Here is a 25,685-nt window from a genome sequence, read left to right as displayed (position 1 = left end):
TTTTGATCCAAAAATACACTTTTTATTTTAATCTCACCACAAAAATACACAATGAAACCATGGAAACAAGGCACTGTTTATGCTTTAGGCACATCCCTACACACCAGTGCCTGGTCATTTTGCACTCCCAGTTGACTTTGATGAACACACCAGCTTGTTGGGTACAGGCAGCGCAGCCACAACCAGAAGGGTGCTAGCATAAATAAGAACCTCTCCCAAAGCCTGTCGCTGAAGTCATCCAGAGGTGTCTGAGCAAGGAGCACAGGACCCAGTCCACTGCCGTAATCCCAAATTATGAATCGGAGAGCCTTCAACCACACTCAAGGTGCAGAAAAGATTGTGCAGGAGTCTGTCATCGACGGGATAAGTCTTGATCAGAATGGTAGCCTTCAAGCTGAGCTACCCGGACATCCACAGCTCTGCAAGGGAACAGAGCAGAAATGCATACCACCTTTAAGGGCTGGAGGAGACCAAAGCAACACAGCCATACTGTCACAGAATAAATTGCCCATCAGACCAGGCAGCTGCAATTTGTTTGGAGCAGTGGGGAAGCACTCAGCAACCGCTCATAGCTGAAAGCAAAATGCCCTTTGCATTAAAAAGTGCCAACTTATCATGAATTCTAAGATATGCATAAATTAAGCAAATTCTATTTCCTGCATACTTTATTCTGCTTCTCTCACATATGAAAAGTGTCAAAAGAGCATGTGCGATGTCTAAATCCACTAAAAAAATAAATAAACATAAGCCACACTTCTGACTTTTGAGATTACTAGATATTTCCTACATGCTTTCAATTGTCACAGCTGTAAAGACTAGAAACATTGCAAAAATGAATACAGGCCATCAAAAAAAGCTGAATTCTGTGCTCTCTATTATTATTGATTGCTTAGAATCACTGAATATCCACTATCCTGTCCATACCAAGACTATAAAGTCTTGAGTTCTTGCCTGGTGCTAAAACATAAACAACCTCTTACAGATCCTTATGGAGAGACAGTGTGGTGTGATGGTTGCAACATTGCACTAAGACCAGAGAGACTCCAGCTCAAATTCCTACCCAGCCACAAAACTCACCAAATGACTTTAGGCCAGCCATCATTTCTCAGCCTAACTCACAGGATTGGTTGCGGGGACAGAATGGGTGAAGGGAAAAACTATACACATCACCCAAACTCTTTTGAAGGCGGGAAGAATATGTATCAAACAATATGAATTCTAACGACCTCTTTTCATAGGAGCTGCATCTAAAGCTGGGGTGGGTGGGAAGAAGACACATGCGGAGAATGTGTTGACACTGCAAAGGCACCAGGGATGACGACAAAGGAGACAACACTTCTAACGATCTGCTCTCAGGTATCCATTATGCTTCAAAGCCAAAGGAGAGGGGCACAGAAAGCCTGGCAGGACATCAGGCAACCGTTCTCAGCAGCTAGCAAAGACTTTGAAACAACAGCAATCCCAAGAGAGAATGCCTCTAGAGAGTTTGCAATGAGCAGTGACCCACCTCAGCTGGCTGCGCAGCAACTCCCTCTGGCCCCTTAGCACCTGTAACAGGGGGTCGTCCTCAAACTCTGTGCCATCCGAGTCTGCAAAACAGAAAAATTAACTCCACTTTAAGTGCTCTCTCCTTTCCCTACCAGTCAAGGCTGTGGAGCTCTCCAATAAATCTCTGCAGGGATGTTCCAAGCTGTCTGTTGTTTATTTGCTTAGAACCAAAAGATCTGTGCAAACCTGTAAAATAACCCACTTCCCAAGCGCTTACCAATTCCTCCTGCTCAATTCCCGCTTCCACATATTCCCCTGCTCTTGCTCCAGCCTTCTTCACCTTCTACCCCCTCCCATAGAGCCCACACAGTTCTCTCTCCTTCTGGGCTGTGCCTGTATTGTGCCTCTGGCTATGCCTGTACTTTGACTAAAGGCATGCGGCAAATAGCTCCTGTTACAGCACCAACACTAAGACACACAACATCTGTAGTTCTAGGTCTGTGCAAAAAAAACCCTCGCTGGTGTAGGTACCTTTAGACACCCTGTCTCTTGCTTACTCTGTTCCTTCTCTAGCCACATCTCCATTTCCATTCTACCCATTACTGATTTGGTCAATGTGTTTAGAATAGTTGCAAAATCGGAATTAAGCTCATGCTTGCCCAGTGGAAACTGAACAGAGCATCATCATTGCCCATTGCCGGTGACGGCCACCCGTCCAGACTCTGGTCCAGAGTCCAGGTCTAGGCTTCCTGTCCAGAGTTTATGAAATGTGAAGCCAGGCAGGAACATGCTTGCGCGGGTGAGACGAAATGGACCCTGCCATGAATGTTTAAAGCCCTCCATAAAATCCACATATCTGCCATTCCCTCAACTATCCTACCTTCAGCCTGCTCCAGCAGCTGAGCAGCCATGTTCAGGAGCTGGGGATGTGAGGGAGCAGAAACAGCTCTTGGCGGAGCTTCGTCCAGGCTTCGGCTCTTTGAATTCCTCTTTGGTTTGTCCCTATGAGGACCTGGAGAATCAGGTGGGGAGAAAAGTCTTTCGGCAATCACCTGGATGAGAGAGAAAGCTAGTTAAATCTCCTCCTGTCCTCCTGGGAAGGAAAGCAGAAGTGGAAGAGCCCATTTCAGATTCCCCCAAGCAGCTAAATGGAGCTGCTGGATGATGGTTCATCTTCCTTTTCTATAGTAAAGTCATTCCCACAACCCACTGGGAAATCTGCAAGTGTGCCACTTGATTACATTTGCTTATCTACATAAACTTTCTGAAAGTGCTTTTTTTCCCTGGCACAGTGGTCTTCAAGGGACCACATCACGTTACCTACTGAGAAACTCCTTAACATCTGCCAAGATGTCCATGCAGAGAAGGCCTGATGCTTGCCTGCTGTCTGAACCAACCTGGCTGCAGCCTCCAGTGCTTTGAGATAATGTTACAGCAGGCTACAAGTCAGTCTGGTTAGCCTGAAGGGAAGCAGTTGGGGAGCAGGCTGCTAAACCAAGTTTGATAACTGAAGGCATTAAAGTTTCCCATGCGAGCAAGAGGGACCAGAATCAGGCTTGAGCAGCACTAGAGAAAGGGACCCAAGAGCAAACCAAGTCCGAGCAAGAGATGTGTGTGTGGTGCATGCATTTGCAGCTCCTGGAATCCAGGTGCTGATGATGTTCCTCCTTCACCTTCAAAGGGGCAGAAGCCTCCCTAGGCTACCATGAAAGTGGAAGGAACAAACGAAAAAACTACCTGCAATAAAGAGAGGAGCACAAATACTCCTCTTCCAGCTTTAAACACATTGTCTCTCGCTCCCATGGCTGCCCCTCTACCCACCTGACCAAGCCCATCACAGGCATGCACTAGGGCAAACCCTTCATATGGGCCACTCGCCAGGCCGGTTGGGTCCCACTGTCACTCCTGTCTGAATTCACAGCACAGCCTGTGAATTTGTTTTCTCTCCAGCGGCTTTGCAGAAGGTCAATAATGATGAATAAGCCGTCAATTCAAAATTCAAATGAATTTTCTGTCTGCCAGAACTGATCGTCACTGCCTCCCACATGAAGGGCCTCACATAAACTTCCCTGGAACACAGTTTGATAACCACTGTTTCAGTGAAATATAATGTGGGGATACTTCACAATTTAGCATTAAATTTTTGTTAGCCATAAAGGAAGTGGGGGCAATTGGAACACATGGGGGGGGGAGCAGAGGGCAAGAAAAGTGTTAAGGATAGAAAGTGTCTGGGTAGAACTGGGGAGGGGCCTGCACTGAGTCAAGGAGCCCTGTCTGAGATTAATGGAAACCTCAGCCTAGTCCTTATTCCTAAATCTTTAGCAGTAGCTGCCAATAAAAGCATTCCCATTTGTCTCTGCAACCATGAGGACTAGAAAAATCATCCGGACTCAAGTGCTCACTATTCTGCATGATAAGCCTCTACATCACACTGTGATGACAGCCACAAAGATTGCCAGATCATATGTTTATACCTCTCCCAAGACGTGTTGAATAGAATCTTTTGTGCGACTGACTGGTGGCCCCCGGAAGTCTCTGACTGGTTTGGCTTGGCCCTGCTCGGTTCTGAATGCCTTCTGGTTCCCTCTGGGCTCAGTGTGCACTCTCTCTACAGAGTGGGCTGCCTGTTGATCCTGATGCAAAGTGCTCTGGCCCAAAAGCTTGCTGGTTCCTGCAGGCCTTGGTAGGGGAGGAGAGTCTCGGTATGCAGGGACATGATCCTCTTGCAGAGTTACTTCCTTCACTCCTTGCTCTCCCTTTGGTTCTGAACTTCCATCCAGTACAATCCCACTGCTGAAGGGAGCAGCTTCTATGAGCTGCATGGAGCTTTGTCCATTTTTCCCAGAGTCTGTGGGGCAGCAGGGATGATAATCACGGAGGGTGGATTTCACATGCAGCTCGGTTTCCAAAGTTGGCTGCACTCTTCCACCTTCACTCTTCCAACTTGCAGGTTCTGATGGCTTCTGGGCCGTTCTTTCTACCTGCACGGAACAACGATTGAAAAATATACATGACTCAGACTGCATCTACTGGACTTTCTGAGATGGAGTAGTGAGATGCTTAGAAGCAGATCCACTCCTCCCTGAATGCTTTGCCATACTGTATAGGATCAATACTATGATGGGAAAGTTGTTTACCTCATCAACTCCAAAACAATTGAAGTGGGGTGGGGTGGAATAGCCACAAGCATCTTGGAAGTTATAAAGATGAAGCGGCCTGAAACGGTGCATGAACTTTGCAAGGTTTCTTCCACTTCAGCTCTCAACTACAAGGTAGCAAGAGCTGTGGTCCTCTCATGCATCACACGCTGCCTATTGCTTCTGCTTCTCCATCCTGTTGTGCGCTGAAAGCATGGCTCCATCCCCTGCTTCCAAGGCTTTTGCCTTGCAGCTACACAGCACAGAACAATGGCAAACTTATTCACCTCAAACTCTTACCAGGCTAGAAGCACGGGTTGGCTGGATATGTGGACTCCTCCAAGCTAGAGGGGGCATCACAGCAACAGCCTGGCTCGCTTCCTCCATCTTTCGCCGCAGGCGCCACTGGAAAAGGATATCATCCTCTGGTTTTGAAGAAGAACGCGGCTGAGATCTTTGAGTGATATAGTAAGGGAAAGCATTCAGACTACCTAGGGAGGCACGGAGAGAGAGAGAGAGAGAGAGATGCACATGAAGTGTCTGCAGTGAACTTCTGAAAAAGATCTGCAAGATACAGGCATTGTCCATTGTCATTTTGGGATCATCATCTTTGAAAAAGTGTATATTGATTTGTCTCCTTTGGTGATGGCTTGTATCAGTCACTGGATCTTTTACAGAAGGGTGGAGGAAACCATGGCTCCACAGATGTTGAGTTCCCATCATACCTCACCACTGGCTATGCTAGCTAGGGATGACGGGACCTGGAGTCCAAAAGAGCCCATTCAACTCAACCAGCATATGATAAGGCATGTGTGCTTTTGAACAAGAATTGATTTAATATCAAGACAACATGAATTCTATGCCAGTAATTCTGTGACCTCTAGAAATTTAGCAATAAAAAATTTGTACAGTTGCTGTTTTGCCCAGTTTATTCAGCTGCTGTTACCCTGTCCATGCGAGATCCTGCTCAGCAACCCCTCTGGCCTTTTGAAAGTTACAAAGGATTGCCTGAAGGGTTAGCAATTTGTTTGTAAAGGAAAGGGGAGATTACTGGGATGCCCCTTACCAAATTCTGCCTTTGAGTGATGCACTGAAAGATAGGGCAGTCTAAAGATTTGTACTAAAGCAGCCATCATTCTTCATGAATTGCCAAATAAGAACATCCACACTGTTTAGGAGGCAATCAGACTTGCACTCAGCCAGCTACTAGTCCAGCCAACTTTCTTTTCCTCACTCCCCCCCCCAACAACACTCACTTTCTGTCATTGTCCACAACACTGGCATTCCTTCAAGACAGTTTCTTCAACCTTGGGCTTCAGATGCTGGGACTACAACTCCAATCACCCCTTACCAGTGTCTAAGCTGGCTGGGGCTGTTGAGATTGGAGTCCAGCAACATGTGGAGACCCCAGGTTGAAAAACACTGCCTTAAGAGGCAAGGTCCTGGATCTCATGTCTTACCTTGCAGATTGCCAAGGCCAAGGTGATGTGGAGCACGACCAGTCATGTCTGTGTCAGCATTTGTGATGGTGGACGTGGGGGTAGAGCTTGCATGCCTGGAGCTGCTCAACGGGGATGTGCTGCATGCAGAGAAACATACGAGGACAGGCAGGTTATTAGGAATGAAGGGCAGCTGAGGAGAGAACAGAAAGAGAAGCTGGAAGGCCCATTAAACATTGAGGAAGGGCAGCCTAGATGATGAGTGAAATACAAGGGAGGTTAGTACCTTCTGTGTAACAGCCTGGCTGCTCTCTCCTGGAGCTTAACAGTCTCAGGGTCCAGTGTGGGAGAATCCTGTGAGTCCCCCTACAAAAAAGCATACAAAGGAATGGGTCAGATAGGAGACTCTATAGCTGGGATGAGGGACTTGTGGCCCACCAGATGTTGTTGAACTCCAACTCCCATCAGCTCCAGCTCATGGGGCAAATGGTCAGAGATAATGGGAGTTGTAGTCCTACAAAATCCAGGGGGTCACACATTCCCCACCCGTGCTCTATAAGGAAAAGAATGTCAGGATTCTGGCAGCAGGGCAAGGGGAGAAGCTGCAGCACTTATGGAGTGCCTAGTGTTAGCAAGCTCATGACCAAAAAAATAGAAGATGGTCAATCCAATGGGACAAAGGTACTTTGATCCTCTGGTGCAGACAAAGTAGGGACAGAAAGCAGAAGAACACCAGTTAAAATGAAACAGTCACCAGCAATAAAAAGCAGGGAGCTACTGAGACAGAGGAAATTGAAAATGGTCTTCGGATCTGTCAAAGTAATCAGCCAAACCAGGACCAAGCAAGACTCCTGCAAATTCTGAAAATTTAAGGTCGCGTGGTTCTTAATAAAAGATCCAAATGGGAAACCAAAAACTAATCATCCTGCTGAGAAGTGCTATAGTGAACATCACAATTTTATCCACCCAGAGCACAGTCCTCAAAGCAGGGCCAACTTTACGTATATGATTTCCCCATTTATCATGTTTATATTCTTCAAGGAGACCAGGGCAGCCATGTGTGGTTATTCCATATTATCCTCACAACAATCCTGTGTAGAAGGCTAGGCTCTGAGATATGACTGGCTGAAGGTCATTCAATGAGTTTTATCACTGAGCAAGGAACCCATGCCTCCAGATTCTGTACAATATTCCTCAACCCTGAGGGTTGAGATTAACAGTGATCCGCAAAGATAACATAATTATATTATCTCCTTTTCTGATGGACAGAGTAGATCCCTCCCCACTCCTAGAGAGAACCTCCTTACTCACCGAGGGAGACTGGTCCAGAGCAGGACTGAAAAGAGACTGCCTCACTTCACTCTGGCTACTGTCTGCAAGGAGACACCTTCATTACAGATTTCTGACTCACACAGTTCAGACATCTTTGCAAAGAGCCTAATCTTTAGATCTTGGGTGGCTCTAGGCTCCCTCCCTCCTTCCCTTCCCCTGAAAAACTATGTGCTTGACTTTAAGTTATCTTCTAAATTATAGGTGAAGAACCCTGAAGAAGGCCAACATGAATCCACCCTTTGGATGGGTTGCTTGGTTGTGAGAAATGGGTGCTAAAACTACACAGAACTTCCAAGTAATAATGGGGGCCGTTAGAGCCCCCCATCTCACTTTGGATTGCTTTGATAACTTAAAGAAAATACCTTAGAGCATATGCAGAGTTATCTGATAACTACAGAGAAGAGGGGACAGATTTAAATACAGTGATTTTAAAAATCCTGGCACACTCCTATTATTTATTTTAGGCCCTCTTCCCAATTGATGCCAGATGGGCACCTGCAGACTGTGGCACAATGAGGAGGGCCTCTGAGATTATCTTACTGACCAGGCGGGTCTGTGTAGAAGGCATTCTCTCAGATAACCTAGTCCCAAGTTGGTCTCATATGTCTCTCTTATGGGACAAGCTAGGACAGGAGTGACCTGTGAGCATTACCCACCGCTGCTAAAAAGTTCTATTGCATAGGAATTAACAGGTAAGTGCTGGACAAAGACACAGCTCCAATGTGTGTGTCCATATCTAAATTTGCAAGTCTTCAAATCTGAAGTTTTTCCTACCAATAGCAACCACTCTTTTGGCTAGGGCAGGTACTGCTCCAACACAAATCCAATCTTTCCGCGTGCCCACTCATCCTGGTCTGCCTTGATAAAAGTGTTCCCCATATCGGCACCCTTCTTGTTGGACTCAAGTACCTGAAGTTGGCGATGTCTCCATCTTGGAGATGTTGCATTCAGGGGGAAATGAGTGGCCAAGCCACCAGAACTGTGTAGAGTGACCATTTGGTGCCCAGCGCTCCCTGCGGCTTGTGGGCTGCCCGTAACGAAATCGCTCCATATACCTGCCAAAGGATCAAAGGTGCCGCATCACAGACATGGACAAAGAACTTTACTCCAATGTAGTGATCACTCCCAAGCTAGACTAGAGACTCAGTACAGTGGTACCTTGGTTCTCAAATGTCTTGGTACGTAAGTGTTCCGGTTTTTGAATGTTTTTCGGAAGCCGAACATCCGATGCTGCTGTTGGCTATTGTTTCTGGGGTGCTTGCAACAATCAGAAGCTGCGCCCTGGTTTTCAAACATTTCGGAAGTCAAACTTACTTCCGGAACAGATTAAGTTGGTGCTTTTGTTTTTGCTATTTATTTTGCATTTTTGTTTTGGAGGCTTTTTCAGTTAATTTGTTTTTGTGACTGTGTGGAACCCAGTTCAGCTACTGGTTGATTGATTGATTTGAGTGTGTGACTGTGGAAATGGATAAAAGCCCCCCATCCAAACAATGACTATCATCAGTGCAGGTAAGATTTTTTTCAAAAAATTATCATCTACAGTACTGTCTTATTTATTTTATAGTACAGTACATTGATTATTGCTTCCATTTTATGGACCAATGGTCTCGTTAGATAGTAAAATTCATGTTAAATTGCTGTTTTAGGGATTGTTTTTAAAAGTCTGGAACGGATTAATCTGTTTTGCAATACTTTCTATGGGAATGTGCGCCTTGGTTTTGGAACGCTTTGGTTTTAGAACGGACTTCCGGAACGAATTAAGTTTGAGAACCAAGGTACCACTGTACTCTGAGACAAGCCAGTATGGGAATTTGCATCCTAAAAACAAACTTGACTGAGGGTATCAGATGTGTTCTTCTTCCAGGTAGTATTTGAACCCAGGAGTCCCATCCCCGCACAAGTCCAGTAAACTCTTGCTGCTATGCCCACCCACCTGAGAAGAAACCTTTAGCTAGCAGGCTTACCTGGCAATAACTGAATCGTTGTCTGAAATAGATTCTGGGGGCTTTGGCGAAGCCAGTGCCTTGGTCCCTGTTATCTGCTCTGAGGGAAGGCCCTTTGCTCCCTCGGGAGTCAGAGAGGAAGAACTGCGCTCAGTCGAGGGCCATGATTCATTGAAGGGGCTTGTGGAGTCGGACTCTGGGGGTTTCACCTCCTGGTAGCTGGACCCAGGAAGCAAACCTGGGGTTGGAGGACTCTGCGTTTCTGCCTTCTTGGGAGAGGTGGGGCAATTCTTGTGTCGTAAACGAGACGGGCTCAGAGCCTAGGAGCAGGAAAGTGAGTTTTCAGAGTTGGTGGGTCCAAAGGGCTGACATAAACCTTCCAGAAACATTCAAGCCAAGATGTAACACCACTGCCTCTTCCTATAGCTCCACTTGACAACTGTTTAGTTGTTACATTTTTATCCTACCCTTCCTCCAAAAAACTGAGGGCATCAAACGTGGTTTCCTACCCCCACATCCTTTTCCATCACAACAATCCTGCGAGGGAGGTTAAGCTAAGAAAGGATGAATGGCCTGCATCATGGTTGAGAAGGGATTTGAACTCCCAGCATTCTAATCAATATACTTCATTGGCTCTTTCCAGGCCTAGCTCAACCCCCAAGAAAACAGAAATTACCCAAAGAGGAGAATTCATGTTCCACTGGATAGCCAACACCATGGAATTTTTATCCAGCTCCCAAAAGGGACTGGTTCAATAGAGATCCAAAAGACCTGTTTGACTCTTCCTGCTAGCAGCTCTGCTCCATTTGATTCTTGTCTCCCCCCACCCCCCATCTCACCGTATATCGCTGCTCCTGCCTCAGTGGGTGTGCCTGGGAAGGGTGGTAATGGCTCCGCGAACAAGATTGCTCCAAAAAGGGGCTTCCCAGAGTGGAGAAAACAGCCATACTGCGGGCAAGCAAGGAATCCCAGTTAGTGAGCCCCTGCCCTGCCTAGATTGGGCACTTCTTAGCAGAAGAAAACCGTTTTCTTTCTCTAGCTCCCATACCTGGAATCCATTATTCTACACCCAGGTGTTCAGCTTTGATGGCTGTGGATGTGGTCTCCACACGCTTTCCTCATGGGATGATCGAAGGCTTCCCAAAGTTTGTGCTGTAAACAAAAGAAACAATAAATACATACATTTTGGCATAAGCTTTACTTCTTTTGCATAATTTATTTTGTTTCCAAATGTTCATAGGCTTTTCCTCCACCCTTCCCTTTTGTTTTTTATTGGTATATCTCTGGTAATCATGATTTAGCTGAAGGAGGGAAAGGGGGGCAAAAAGAAGGCATGAAAAATGGGGGCAAAAATATTAAGATGCAGTTTTGCCAACATAAGGATGGGCACTCAGAGAACTCAGGTCACTGCTTTTTCTAAGTGCTCAAAAGCCCTTCATATACAGTAGCTCAGTACAGTGGACGCTCAGGTTGCAAACGTGATCCGTACGGGAAGCACATTCGCAACCCACAGCGTTCGCAACCCGCAGTCCCGCTTCTGCGCATGCGCATAGTGCAATTTAGCGCTTATGCGCATACGCAAGCTCCAAAACCCGGAAGTAACCCATTCTGGTACTTCCGGGTTTGGCGCGGTGCAAACCCGAAATCGCACAACCCGAAGCGTCTGTAACCCGAGGTATGACTGTAATCTTTATAAACAATCATTTAAAGGTCAGCACTATTATTCCCACATTGCAGGTAAACTAGGGGACAAGAGGCTCAGAGATTGTGGTTCATCAATGGCTCCCGACAAACACATGGCTGAACTGAGAAGCTCTAGCTCATACTCATCATCACTATTACAATGGCTCTCAAATACAAAGTTGGCATGTGGACCTGGAAACTATTTCTCACCCCCTGTACCTTGCCACTGTCAACATGTAACTCAGGACAATTAAAAGATAAAGTCAAGGAGTCATGTTCAAAGTCTCACCCTCTTCTAATTCATGCCACTCTCTGCTTCCATCTGCCCATCTATGCCATCTCAAGTACCATCATGGAGTAAAGGCAGAATATAAATGAAATAAATTAACAGAAAATTATGTCCTGCTACTTCAACACCTGAAATTGCCTCCTTGCACATCATCAGTCTGCTCCTTGGACTACGCAGGCTCCAACCACCTTAACATTTCTCCACAGCCAGGAATTTGGCCACCGTTTGCCTGGCAAAGAAACCAACCACAATGTTCTCTCTTTGTTTTTTTTATAAGATATTTATTAAAGTTTTAAAAGTTTATATAACATAGAAAAAACAAAAAACAGAAAACAGAAACAGTAAAAATACAAAAAAAACACATACAACAACAAGTATAATTTCAATCCCTTATATTCATAAAACTTACTTTCCCGACCTCCTCATACCTCCCCTTTCTGTATTCCAATCTCTAATTAATTCAATTCAGCAAATCCTTCCCCTAATTTCTATATAATTTTTGACCTTTCCTTTCTTGATTACATAATCATTACAGCTTATAACCACTTAATTTCTGAATCAACATCGTTCTAACATTCAATAATTTTACAATGTTTCTTAAGATAGTCCTTAAATTTCTTCCAATCTTCTTCCGCCGTCTCTTTTCCCTGGTCTCGGATTCTGCCGGTCATTTCTGCCAGTCCCATATAGTCTATAACCTTCATCTGCCATTCCTCCACGGTGGGTAGATCTTCTGTCTTCCTATACTTTGCGATGAGTATTCTTGCTGCTGTTGTGGCATACATAAAAAATGTTCTGTCCTTCTTTGACACCAATTGGCCGACCATGCCCAGGAGAAAGGCCTCTGGTTTCTTCAGGAAAGTATATTTAAATACCTTTTTCATTTCATTATAAATCACTTCCCAGAAAGCCTTAATCCTTGGGCATGTCCACCAAAGGTGAAAGAATGTACCTTCATCAACCACAATGTTCTCAACTGTGGGAACGTTAAAGAAAGAAAGAAGAGCCCTGCACTGCAGAGGTGGGATAAAATCATCCTTCATACAAACTTAAGGCCTCACTCTATGGTATGTGTAGTCTATCTGTTAATCCAGCCCAGGGAACTTTATATAAATCCATTGACACAGAAGCAAAACAATTCCAAATTGTGACAAGATCCAGACCTGGGAAATGTTCTAGAGCAGCTAATCTGCTGCACGATATTATGAATTTCCAACTTAGCTGTGGTTCAGAGCAATGAATTATTTGCATAAATGAATTCTTTCCTTCCTGCAGCTAGGAAGGAAATTTCCATGGCACTTGTTTGCGCAGTGTGCAGTTGCCAAGGCAACAGTTTTTGTTCCCGCCCCCCCCCCCCGTGAAAGTACCCCATTCACTGACCCTGCCATACTATGAAACGATGAACAGCATGAATTCCATTGCTCTGGAATAAAATGTTATGACTCCAACTAACATCTGATCAAAAGGTGGAGTAATTCCTACTATAGCAAAACAGAGCAAGCAACTGGATTGGTTGGTATGGGATAGAATAGCCTTTAGGGCTATCACTGGAAGATCAGAGTTATGAAAATTGGACAGAATAATGAGGAAAGAAAATTCAACTCTTTAAGTGCACCCATCAATTGACAAATCTGTGAGAGCATCTCTGTGCTTTTAGAGCATCTTCCTGTGCTTCTCCCAGCAAGGCAGGTCTGAGATGTCCACCTGCAAAAATGAAGTTACACTGTAAGAAACGCTGTAGCCAAAGCGAGTTCTTTCTTACCGTATTTTTCACCCTATAGGACGCACCGTCCCATAAGGCGCACCTAGTTTTTTTGGGGGGGGGGAATAAAGGGGAAAAAATTATTTTCCCCCCCAGGCGCGGGGCTGGGGCGGGGGAGGCCAGAGCTTCCCCCAACCCCAGCCCCCAAACAGGCAGCTCTCTGCAAGCCGTGGGAGCCCAGCGCTGGCTCCTGCTGCTTGCGGAGAGGTCCGCAAAGCCTGGACGCGCTGAGCTCAGCACGCGCAGGCTTCGGCATGCAGGCAACTCTCCGCAAGCAGCGGGAGTGCTCCCGCTGTTTGCAGAGAGGTCCGCGAAGCCTGGAAAGCGAGAGGGGTCAGCGAAAGCCTGCATTCGCCCCATAGGACGCACACACATTTCCCCTTCATTTTTGGAGGGGGAAAAGTGCGTCCTATAGGGCGAAAAATACGGTATTTAGGCCCACACATCAGGCACAGCTGCAGTAAATGCTGGGAGGATAGTTCAGAGACTATCATTCAAACACAGAACAGTGAAAATCCGTTCATAGCAGAACCGCCAGCCTGAAATGGTTACCAAGACAGCCTGTTTTGCTAACTATTGTGACAATTTAACAGGCCGCTACTTGCAGCCAACACGTCAGATCTCACCAATGGCAATCTGTGGCCCTAGGGGCAGGTGGGGACAGTCCATTCCCCTGAGCCCTTCTGCCTGGAGGATAGAACTGTGCTGACTGTGCCAATCCTGAGTCCTCATTTTTTGCACTGGCCTGTGCCTTTAAAGCCACACTTGCTCCAACACAGTACTGAGAAGGAGGACAATGGAGCTTCCCAGCAGACACATGAAAACAAATTTCACTATGGCCAAACAAAGACAACCAACCATACCCTAGGCCAGGCAAGTCACACAGGTAGATCGTGATCTACCAATAGATCACTGGTAGATCAGTGGCTCCCAACAAAGAAGCTGAACAACTCTGGCTCCCCTACAAAAACCTCAACATTCTTGTCCTGCACCCCCCAAAAATGGGCCTTCCTCCTCCCTTTGACCTGAACCCCCCAAAAGGGGGTATCTCACTGCCAGTTTTTAACTGTGAGTAGATTGCAGTCTCTTGGGAGTTGGCCATCCCTGCCCTAGGCCAACCCCAACCTCTCTCACCACCAAAGGAATACAAGTGAATAGTAAAGAGAACCCACACAAGTGATGCTGACACAAAACCCCACACATACACTAAGTAGAATAGAAGCATTGCCACTCTACACCACCCCACTCACCATTCCCCCCTCCACCTCTTTTCCTTTTTTATTCCTAATATAACACTAATGTCTCAACAAATGAGACTGATCAGTAGAAAACGTAACTTGAAAAGTGAGACATAACACATACATTTGTAAACCAATATATTTTTAATAAAATATATATTTAAAAACAACAACAAAGGCCTCTGACATGCTAATGTCAGCAGATGAACAGGAAGCTGGTTGTACACATGTGAGGTACCGTATATGCTGACTGAAAGACCTCTGGACTTTGGTGCATTGAGAGGGCTCAGCCTCTCTAGGGGAAAATAATCCTTCTCTACACATTTGTTCCCAGAAGCAAATGCAGAATTGAAGGCATGGTGAAAATGAAATTCCTTACTTAGGCTGCATTCCTACATGAAGACATCTGAAGGCAGTCCTATATCGGGAAGCTTTTAATGTCACCATGGTTTGTGTGTGTTTTCATATATTCCGTTGGAAGCAGCGCAGGATGACTGGGCAACCCAGTCAGATGGATGGGACACAAGTACCGGTAATAAATTATTTTTTGTTGTTGTTGTTGTTGTTGTTGTTGTTGTTACACTTAGGGATCAAGCCTCAGTGACATCAAAGGGATTTACTTCTGAGTAGACATGTATAGGCTTGCACTGTTAGAGAATGTGCACACCACAACTGGGGTTGCCATAAGCAATTCAGGCCCGGGCTTCTATGCCTTATCAAACAGAATACAGTGGAACCTCGGGTTGCGAACATGATCCGTGTGGGAGGCACATTCGCAACCCGCAGCGCCGCGATTCGGTGCTTCTGCGCATGCGCAAAGTAACCCATTCCAGTACTTCCATGTTCGGCGTGGTCCGTAACCCTAAAATGCGCAACCTGCAGCGTTCGCAACCCAAGGTATGACTGTAGTGATTACAGCTAACAATACTAAATATGGTGTTACCAGAAAAATAGGGGTTCACTTTAGGGCCAGACCCCTTACCTGAGTCACAATGGACATATAACATATAGTGGAAAATTTGAAAGTTTTAGCCCTGCATAGGCACCTAAACACTGGCAAGGAATGGAAAGTATTTTTTCCATGCCAAACAACATTCTAACTGGACATCTCTTCCTGCCAAAGGACAAAAGGATTGTCCTCTTTATTTCTCCCCGACACTGCACTTGTACATGAAATTCAGCTGGCCAGGCCCATTTCTTTATAATGCTTGAGGAAGCATTAATGATTTTTTTTTAGTGGCTACAATCTAGCCCAAACGCTGCAAATGCAGAACAAAGACCATTAGCAAGCATGAATACTATCTCCTAAAACAACTTCACGTTGCATTAGCAGCAGATGACATACAGAAAGGGTGATCCAGTGACCGCTTCCATTACCGCTTTCCAATAGACTACCATGCACTTTGAGAAAGTACAGAAATGCTAGAATTCATTCTTCAAACTGTACTGGTGCATTATTTAGTTCTCTAATTCTTTAGTATGGCACATGTGAAGAGAGTCAATGAGAGACAGACAGCAGTCTAAATGGAAAAAGGTCAAAATGGATTTAGAATGCATTTGCAGTATACAAGAACAACACAATTTAGGGAACTCTCAGTGCAGTTTTCAGTAATAGTAATAATAGTAATAATAATAATAATAATAATAATAATAATAATAATAATAATAATTTATTTATACCCCACCCATCTGGCTGAGTTTCCCCAGCTACTCTGGGCAGCTACCAATCGAGTGTTAAAAACAATACAGCATTGAATATTAAAAACTTCCCTAAACAGGGCTGCCTTCAGATGTCTTTTAAAAATAAGACAGCTACTTATTTCATTGACATCTGATGGGAGGGCATTCCACAGGGCGGGCACCACTACTGAGAAGGCCTTCTGTCTGGTTCCCTGTAACCTCACTTCTCGCAATGAGGGTACCCAATGAGGGTACCACCAAAAGACCCTCGGCGCTGGATCTCAGTGTCCAGGCTGAACGATGGGGGTGGAGACACTCCTTCAGGTATACAGGACCGAAGCCCTTTAGGGCTTTAAGGGTCAGCACCAACACTTTGAATTGTGCTCGGAAACGTACTGGGAGCCAATGCAGATCTCTCAGGACCGGTGTTATGTGGTCCCGATAGGTGCCAGATATGTTGATTCAACATATTCTGCTGTTCTATTTTAAACTGTAGACTAGGGAACAGCAGAAGTGGCAAACACACACACACACACAAAAACTAAAGACTCCTCTGAGATCACTATGCAAAAACACCCCCACAATTATTTTTCTCATAATTTCTGCCACCATTCCAGTTTAGTGCTAAACCATGTTATTTGCAGAGCCTTGATGCAGCACTAGAGGGGTACCGGTAAATGGGAAACCAGGCAAGGATACAAGGACATAATCAGCTCCACTTCCAGGCAATCACTAGGTCCAGTTTGCAACAATTCCATTCACTTTTTTGTGTGTGGCTAAGAAAATTAAAGAACAGAAGCAGGCCCCTCTTTAAACTGCTAAGCACAGTAAACATGCACTTGAGTGGATTTCCATGGTCTTTCGGTGCCAAAAAGACAGATCAGATGAGTGTTTTGTATGCCTCAAAATAGGCCACTCATCTGCCACAAATCTCAAATAAGGTCTGGAGAGGAAGCAGCAAAGCCTTAAAACAGAAGCAAAGATTTAAATATCTTAATCCATGCTGCTGCTCAAAAAGTCTTCCCTGGCCCCAAAGATAATCCTCCTCTTGCAATACCCCCAGCAAGCACAGAGATTCTTCCTTGAATATTTGACACCACAGCACTTGACAAAACATGGGCGTGCATAATTCATAATTTAACCAAGCGGTGATAATTTAAGCAGACAGCTACGAGAGACCTGTCTAGCATTGAGAGTTAGCACAGAACTTCGCCATCTCTGCAGTGGTATGGAGGTTGCTTCATTAGCTGGAGATGTCAACTTCCCTTCCTTCTCCAGCACACCACCCATCCTGCTTTTCCACCTTGGCAAACCAAGATCCTACTTCACATTACCTACAGATATGGCAGGAGATATTGATTATTCTCACACAGGTCCTGGTGCTATGAGCAGTGCATCTCCGAACTGCAAGCTTGGGAGCCTCGTCATGTGCTGGCAAAAAGGGTTAAGGCTGCATCAATGTTCCTTCGCTTGGTTTCAAACTGGCATCTTTAGGTTGGCAGGTTTAAAGAATGCCACTGTGGGTTGGCACGTAAAGCAGGCTGGCTTTGCATTTTAATAGGGTGGCACAAAGGAAGAGAAAATCTTCAACCCAGATGGATTAAATAAATTGCTTGTGGCTTACTTTATGGCACCTGCTCAGGCTTGAATCGGTCTTCACTGAATGTAGATGTTCTTGCCTGTTTTCTGGCTTGTCCTGCTTTTTGGCATCAGAAGTCCCAGTTGTCAGCATTTACGGGATGAAAGAAAAGAATCCCAGCATTTTCTGTTACTGTTTTCTTTTCCCCCTTCCCCTTGTGCAATTACTGTAGCTGCTACATACACCAGGGGCTACTAATGCAAGTCAAGCCCCACTCAAGTTAATAAAAAAGGTCCACGTTTCAGTTGGTCAGGGAGACCATCATAAACACAGTCCTTTCCTCAAAAGGATCAAATTCAGTATCTACGATTTGTGGTTGAAAGTCCTCCACATTAGTATGTGACAGCTCTGCTTTTTTAACAAAAAAAATTCTTCATATTCCTCTTTACCAGATCCCCAAAATTACATGCATTCTTATACCATCCAAAGTTATGTAGTTTGCAACAGTTACACCAAAGATTAGTGATACTTTTTTAAAAACTCAGACACAGTATATTACTATCCCAATCATTTCTATAGTTAGGTCATGTTAGCTATGCAACTTAGCTTCTGAACCACACAATTCTTGCAATATGGGCATTTAAGTATTTTGTTTCTTATGTAAAAAAAGCAAAAAAAAGGTGTTATGGCCTTCCGGCTAAAAATTAAAATGAACCTATTAACCCAATAAGATTAGTGGGGGGGGGGTTAAAAGAAAAGTGCTTCATATATAGGTAAAGGGACCCTTGACCGTTAGATCCAGTTGCAGACAACTCTGGGGTTGCGGCGCTCATCTCGCTTTACTGGCCAAGGGAGCTGGCATACAGCTTCTGGGTCATGTGGCCAGCATGACTAAGCCGCTTCTGGCGAATCAGAGCAGCGCACGGAAACGCTGTTTACCTTCCTGCCGGAGTGGTACCTATCTAACTATCTGCACTTTGTCGTGCTTTCAAACTGCTAGGTTGGCAGGAGCAGGGACCAAACAACGGGAGCTCACCCCATCGTCGGGATTCAAACCACCGACCTTCTGATTGGCAAGCCCTAGGTTCTGTGGTTTATAGTCCTCTACTAATTAACTTACTAGATTTTAGTACAAATCAGAAACATCATTGGCATTAGAACAAGAAAGCTGAATATTATTTCTTTCCGTTGTTAAGGTTTCTAGAAGCTACAGGTCCTAAGATTATAATTCTGTGAGCACAAACACAAAGGGCCCTTGCCTTGCGTGAAATAAAACAAGTGCCACTGAATTTTCTATGTCTCCTGCAGAAGATCAGGATAGGACAAACCCAGAGCATAGTGAAGGACTGCTAGGAAAGAAAAAATATATTAACCATTGGAGGGGGACAGGTAAAGAAAGGGCTAAATGCAGAAATAACTAAGTACACCACCCTGGTCACTGAGACATTAAGAGACACGAATAGCAGCCTCTCCTAGGGCCTTCCCGAGAGATCAGGACATTACTCTAAAGAGATGAGAACATACGGATGTGCAATTCATACTCTCACCATAGGGCCCAACCTATCCTATTACACAGGAATGGGCAGGGACGCACCCCATCAGTTCTCTCTTGCACTGGCTCCCAGGACACTCCCTGCGTCTGCAGGTGAGGCCACAGCTGGCTCACTCTGCTGACAAGCCAGGTTGCATTGCTTTCACTTTGCCAGAAAGCGTCAGAGAAGGAAGGTAGGATTAAGATTTCCAAATAAAACCAGAGAGATCTGTATACTAGTGCAAAGAGGTCCATTAACAGATACAACAGCCATGCTCTACAGCCTCAGAAACTATAAGCCCTAGGAATAGCTAAACTAGGCACATATTATAGACTTACACTCCACCTTTCTAATAAATATGTATTACTCCCTGTTAGTAATGGGAGACTGCTGCACCTGGCAAGTATGCCTTGGTCCAATGTTGCAAATAAGGCCATAAAGGTTGCTAATCCATTGTGCTACACATACCACTGTAATGATACAATCCTAACCTTGTCTGCCTAGAAGTAAATTCCGTTGAACTCAATGGGGTTTATTTCCAGGTGAGAAAAATTGCAGGATTTCAGTCATTTGCAACATCCCACTAAGCTTGAAAAAGAACAATACTTCCCATTTGCCAAAAAGTTACATGGTTATGCGCTATTCCCCATAACGTAACCCCAATGTAAATTGAGTGTCACCTGTATTTCTAAACTAGCCGCAACCAATTAATTGTGGTCGAAAGGACAAAAATGTTTGCTCCTAACCTCAGCTCCATCTTCATGAGCTCTAAAAATGCCAGATGCTCAGAACTATGACTGAATTTCCAAGTGGCAACTTATTTGGAAGCAACACTGAATGAGCAACTGCAGTTTAGTACATATAACAGCTGATTGCAGAAATGAGTACTACTATTGTTACATATATATCTCGGTTTTTGAACTTAATCTGTTCTGGAAGACTGTTCGACTTCCGAAAAGTTCGGAAACCGAGAATCAATGCACTGGCTGCAAAGTCAATGGAATAAAATGAAAAATGTGCCTCGGAAGCTGTTTGGCTTCCGAAAATCGTTCAAAAATGGAAGCATTCACTTCCTGGTTGTCTGCATTCGGCTTCCGAATTGTTCGGCTTCCGAAGCATTTGAAAACCGAGGTTCCACTGTGTGTTTGTGTGTGTATAATATTTGTATACCACCCTTCATCCAAAGATCACAGAGTGATTTACAACATAAAAATACAAAGTGAGAACACAAAATGCATAATAAAACAAAAACAAACCAATAACCCCTTACCAGAAGAGTATGACAAAATAAAGGCATACACATAATGGTTTTGTGTTCCCAGGAGTAATAAACCTTATGAGTACAAACATACATGTGACCATTAAGAAGTCATAAAGTTAACTAACTGGAGGAGAAGAAAGATTCTGAAGGGGGGGCGGGTAACTTAAGTTACCAGTGGTAACTTATGAAGGACTATGAAAGGGAATAATGTTTCCTCTCTGTCTATTACCTGCCCACCCCAGGTTCAGATTACTGGTTATAAGTAGTGGTGCTTTGCTTCCAACATGAACTATTACAGTGATACCTCAGGTTACATACGCTTCAGGTTACAGACTCCGCTAACCCAGAACTAGTGCTTCAGGTTAAGAATTTTGCTTCAGGATGAGAACAGAAATCGTGCTCCGGCGGCGCAGTGGCAGCAGGAGGCCCCATTAGCTAAAGTGGTGCTTCAGGTTAAGAACAGTTTCAGGTTAAGAACGGACCTCCGGAACGAATTAAGTACTTGACCTGCGGTACCACTGTATTAGAAAAGAACAATTCTTGAAGACTGCAATCTAACACACTCTTACTTGAGGGTAACTGCCATTGAAATCAGTGTGACATGACTTCAGATAAGCATGAATATAGTCAACCTGTAAGATTGCCAAAGAAACAGGCAGAGGTAGTTGAGCTATTAAGGTGCAAGGAAGAAAACACCTTCAATGAACAGACAACCGCTCCTACATTTGTCATAAGAATTTTCACTCTTAGGTAGAATCTACATACATATTAAAAAATGTTGTGAAAATACTTTATTTTAAAACGTTTCGAAAAATACATTGAATTTTGCATAGCTTGCTCTCGCCATCTAGTGTCACATTTGTATATTGCACTTTATAACACATTTAAAGCGTTTTATTTGTAGTTGTGTAGCTAAGTTGGGACCCAACTAATTGCTCAGCTAACATCACAGAAGAAAGATAGCTGATGCACTGTGCTCAAACACATTTCATTATTACACATAGCACATGCAACTTGGCAACTACCCTCTTTTTCAGCATAGCATTTCATGATTAGCCAAAAGTTCATCACAATTTACAGCTCTATGCCACGCAATTACCTAGGATGCAGTAAGTGCTTTGATCTAGGCCATGGATGGCGACCAACTTGTTTGGGGCTTGAAAAACAAAACTCATTTCATTACAGGTTTCACCATCCACAGATTCACACTTCTGCAACCTGGAGAGGTAGAAATCTAGATCTTTTTAAAGAGAAAGCAGGGGTTTCCCATAATTTTAACAAAGCCTCACAAGTCATTTCAAAGTTTTGGAGCTGTGTCAGTCGCTCACTTCCAACTCAAAACCTGATCAGAGCCAATTTACAATTCGTGTAAATTGCTATATATATATATATATATATATATATATATATAATGATCCCACAACCCAAGGCAAATCTGAGGTACAGAAAGTTCAGCATCAACAAAAGTCACATAAAGCCAGAAGCCACAGGGGTCTTAAAGACCCATAACTACAAGAGTAAAAGCCTCTGATGAGCAAGAGGCTCCAAAGCAAACACATTCCAAACACTGGTTTAAAAATAGAGAGGTCCTGCAGATTATAGCCTGGAGCAATATTCAGATAATAACCAAATGTTTTCAATGTGTTTATCAAAGCACTGCAAAAAATGCAACCTAGGTGGGACCACTTTACATGTCACATCTTTAAGGATATGCATAAAAAAACAACAACATATGAATGCAACAAGCTTGTAAGCTTGTTTGCAAATACAAATAGGTACACATCAGAAGCAGCTGAAGCTCCCTCTTGAAAGTACATGCACAGGGACAAACCTAGGTCTGTTGCCAGGTAACGTGTGAAATGGCCTAAACTAAACGTGTTAAGTTTTGAGAATCATACCAAACGAATCCCAAACAAGCAAGTCTAGAAATTAATAAAGCTCTGGGATGGCGTCTTTCAATGCACAGCGCAATCTCTTCTGCTCTGCGGGAGTTAATTCCGGGATACTCTCCAACCTAAACTAGAATTCACAGGTAACGGGGCCTGCATTACTGAAAACAATATTCCCTGAACACAGGAAAATCTAGCAGCCACAGCTGAAGGGAAGAGAGCTGGCTTCATTTACTACACAAACACAAACAGATTAGGTTGCCCGTTCCACCACCACTCCTTTCCTTTTTCCCCCCCTGGCAGGGCCCAGCTCACGTGCCCTTAATAGGACTGATAGAAGCCAAACCTTAGCAGAGGAAGCTTCTTCCACCACTGAAATCTCCATGCCTGTTACTTTCTCCAACTATATAGGCAGTGCTTTTATTTCTAAATAAATGTTTAGGGGTACAGTGGTACCTCGGGTTACATACGCTTCAGGTTACAGACTCTGCTAACCCAGAAATAGTACCTCGGGTTAAGAACTTTGCTTCAGGATGAGAACAGAAATTGTGCAGCAGTGGTGCAGCAGCAGCAGGAGGCCCCATTAGCTAAAGTGGTGCTTCAGGTTAAGAACAGTTTCAGGTTAAGAACAGACCTCCAGAACGAATTAAGTACTTAACCTGAGGTACCACTGTACTCTCACTAGACTCAAGAATATCACCATTTTCTAGTTCAAATCGGGGAAAATAAGTACAGTAAATGGACAAAAGTACAAAGAGTCACAAAACGTTTAGGCCGGGTCCCCAGATGTTGTTGGACTACAACTCCCATCATCCCTGAGCTCTGGCCTTGCTAGCTAGGGGTGATGGGAGTTGTAGTTCAACAACATCTGGGGACCCACAGGTTGAGAAAGGCTGGTTTAGGGATATGCGTCTCCCCCCCACCCCCAGGGGAAAAAAACACTGTGTATAGGTGTGTTTTTCTCTGCCTCTAGCTGTTCACGGCTCAGCATTTTAGCAGCCCCTCCTCAGGGTCCCTTCCAGCTCTACGATGACACTGACAAGCCTAGGCTGCGACCCTAAACCCCATTACCAGGAAGTAAGCCTGCGTAGGATTACACCGCTAAAACACACTTACCTGACAGTGAACCCCAAGGAATACTCCTCTGCAGCAGTCCCTCGGGATTTTGCGCCTGGAGAGCGGCCCCGGATTCAGTGACCTCTGGCGCCCCTTCCCCGGGGCCTAAAGCCCTTCTTCCCGCTCAACCCGAGATGAGCTTGCCGCCTTGGCCGTCACCTAGCAACCGAAAGAGGAAGTCGCTGCCCGCGGAGGATGTCGGGTGCGCGGCTTTTTCATCGACCTGTCGGCTTCAGTACTACGATTCCCACAAAGCATTGCGCGCCGAGCCCTCCGGGAGGAGACTATACGCCTGGTGGATCCTCAGTTCCGGTCGGGCGCACAAACTACAAATACCGTCATGCTCTGGTACTACTTGATTGGGTGCGAGTCTCACCGGCGAAGCCAAGTGAGAGGGGGGGCAAATCCTCAAAAAGTATTGAAAAGCATTTAAAATACTCAATAAACTGAGGTTCTGCACCCCCCCCCACAGCAGAAGCCTGCGCCGCGTAAAGGCCTCTTTTTTGGGGGGGAAGGGATTTTTTACCCGTGATCTCCCCAAAAAAGCTCAACTGTTTGCCCCCCCAACAAAAATCCTGGTTACGCCCATGGTAAGTCCCATTACACTCAGCTCGACTTATTTTTAAGCGGGCGCTGCAAGTACGTGACAAGCTGCAATAGTGTCCTGAAATGTATTTGTAACACTAGGGCTGAGCAATTCTGAAAATTAGCACGTACGCTAGCTAGAGTAATCCTGTGGCCTGCTTACTTGGAAGCACTTCAGAAGTATTTAAAAGGGTTATCGGGAAACAAGTGCACTCTGGGCAGCGACCGAAATAAATCGGTTCATTCATTCATCGGGAAACAATTATTCTTCCCACCCACTGAGGCAAGGAGGACACAAATCATTAGAGTTGAATATTATTACTTTTAATTATTAAATGTTAGGAAACACTATTCTAGCACTAATACAGCCCTCCAGCAATGATACCGAAAATGCAGGTGAGCATTTCTAACAAAAGGCAGGGCGGGCATCTTGGAGGTGTAAGTTCTTCGTAAAGGTGTCTACAGGCACTCCGAGTGCCAACCATTTCTTGCCCCATAAAAATATGCATCTAGAGTTGCTGTTTCATAGGGTGGTGTCGAGCAAGAGTGGGAGAAGAATGCCTGCTGCAATGAGTGACAGTGTATTTTATGATGCTCAGGAACAAAGGATACTCCTTTCACACCTACATGGGCGCCCCTACAGCACTGTGAGCACCTGTAATTACCATTTCTTGGATCAGCAAAAATTCAAGCTGCAGACTAAGGTAGCAATCCAGAACTGGTGCTCCTGCTGGGGGCCAAGATGCTGTTAAGCTTGCGCATAAGGTAGCACTCTTCACAAGGATGCACGACCAAGGGGGGAGTGTGGGAAGCAGTCAGTCGGGTGGGCAGGGGGGAGTCCCCCTTTGATGAACTTTCCTTAGGTAAGCCTGAGAAAGTCCCACAGAACCAAAACTGTCGGTTTTCTCTGCCAGGCAGCAGCTGTTAAAAAACACACAGGAGCCCAAACTAAAGGGAGAAACTTGTCAGCAACCACAGGATGGGCATAATGGAAACTGGAATTTAGCTCACCACCATAAGCTGCACTTAAATAAATAAATAACCATAACACAATAGAACATAATAAAAAGGTAAAGGGACCCCTGACCATTAGGTCCAGTCGTGACCGACTCTGGGGTTGCGGAGCTCATCTCGCTTTATTGGCCGAGGGAGCTGGCGTACAGCTTCCGGGTCATATGGCCAGCATGACTAAGCCGCTTCTGGCGAACCAGAGCAGTGCACGGAAACGCCGTTTACCTTCCCGCCAGAGCGGTACCTATTTATCTACTTGCACTTTGACGTGCTTTCGAACTGCTAGGTTGGCAGGAGCTGGGACCGAGCAATGGGAGCTCACCCCGTCACGGGGATTCGAACCACCAACCTTCTGATCGGCAAGTCCTAGGCTCAGTGGTTTAACCCACAGCGCCACCCGCGTCCCTCTAGAACATAATACAATATCACAAATACAGCATGAATTATATTGCGAAACAATTGCAACCTATAAAACACTCTTAAGAAAGCAAAACGTAACAATTAAAGCAAAAGTCCTATTATATGATTAACAAATCAACACGGCATTTTTAATCTATAAAACAATATTAACAACACCAGTGAAAATTATTCTTAATTATTTACAGCAAAACAAGACAATAGAATTGAAAATTTGCAAACCTGACCCTAAATTTATTAAGCGGAAACAAGTTCCACTGAGTTCAATGAGAGTCACTACCCTAAAAATACTTATTACTGTCGT

At 44.8% G+C, this 25,685-nt stretch overlaps 1 protein-coding gene across 4 annotated transcripts; it reads right to left on the bottom strand.

Annotated features, from left to right (window-relative positions):
* On the bottom strand, positions 1-23,693 carry PROSER3 (proline and serine rich 3). Of its 4 annotated transcripts, none has more exons than XM_083627309.1 (14): positions 23,369-23,615; positions 15,657-15,831; positions 10,388-10,491; positions 10,179-10,287; positions 9,361-9,659; positions 8,306-8,451; positions 7,376-7,437; positions 6,351-6,430; positions 6,086-6,204; positions 4,926-5,116; positions 3,963-4,469; positions 2,369-2,540; positions 1,508-1,589; positions 1-419 (listed from the first exon to the last, which is right to left on the bottom strand). In XM_083627309.1, exons 3-14 carry the CDS (start codon positions 10,396-10,398, stop codon positions 353-355), a joined length of 1,845 nt encoding a protein of 614 aa, XP_083483435.1. In that variant the 5' UTR covers positions 10,399-10,491; positions 15,657-15,831; positions 23,369-23,615; the 3' UTR covers positions 1-352. The 4 variants fall into 4 exon arrangements, with proteins under 4 accessions (XP_083483435.1, XP_083483436.1, XP_083483437.1 ...); XM_083627310.1 differs by lacking the exon at positions 15,657-15,831 and adding an exon at positions 11,440-11,540; XM_083627311.1 differs by lacking the exon at positions 23,369-23,615 and adding an exon at positions 17,616-19,758.
* Positions 23,694-25,685: the final 1,992 nt, after the last annotated feature.

This window comes from Podarcis filfolensis (genome assembly GCF_964270895.1).
Source record: "Podarcis filfolensis genome assembly, chromosome: 8".
Taxonomy (NCBI): domain Eukaryota; kingdom Metazoa; phylum Chordata; class Lepidosauria; order Squamata; family Lacertidae; genus Podarcis; species Podarcis filfolensis.
This window is presented reverse-complemented; position numbering and strand designations above follow the sequence as displayed.

Excerpts from the sequence above, each read along its gene's own strand:
- PROSER3 (XM_083627308.1), bottom strand. Across the intron at positions 7,438-8,305 it reads GGAGACATCGCCAACTTCAG|ACAGTAGCCAGAGTGAAGTG; the intron begins GTACTTGAGTCC and ends GTCTCCTTGCAG. Across the intron at positions 2,541-3,962 it reads TTCAACACGTCTTGGGAGAG|GTGATTGCCGAAAGACTTTT; the intron begins GTATAAACATAT and ends TCTCTCATCCAG.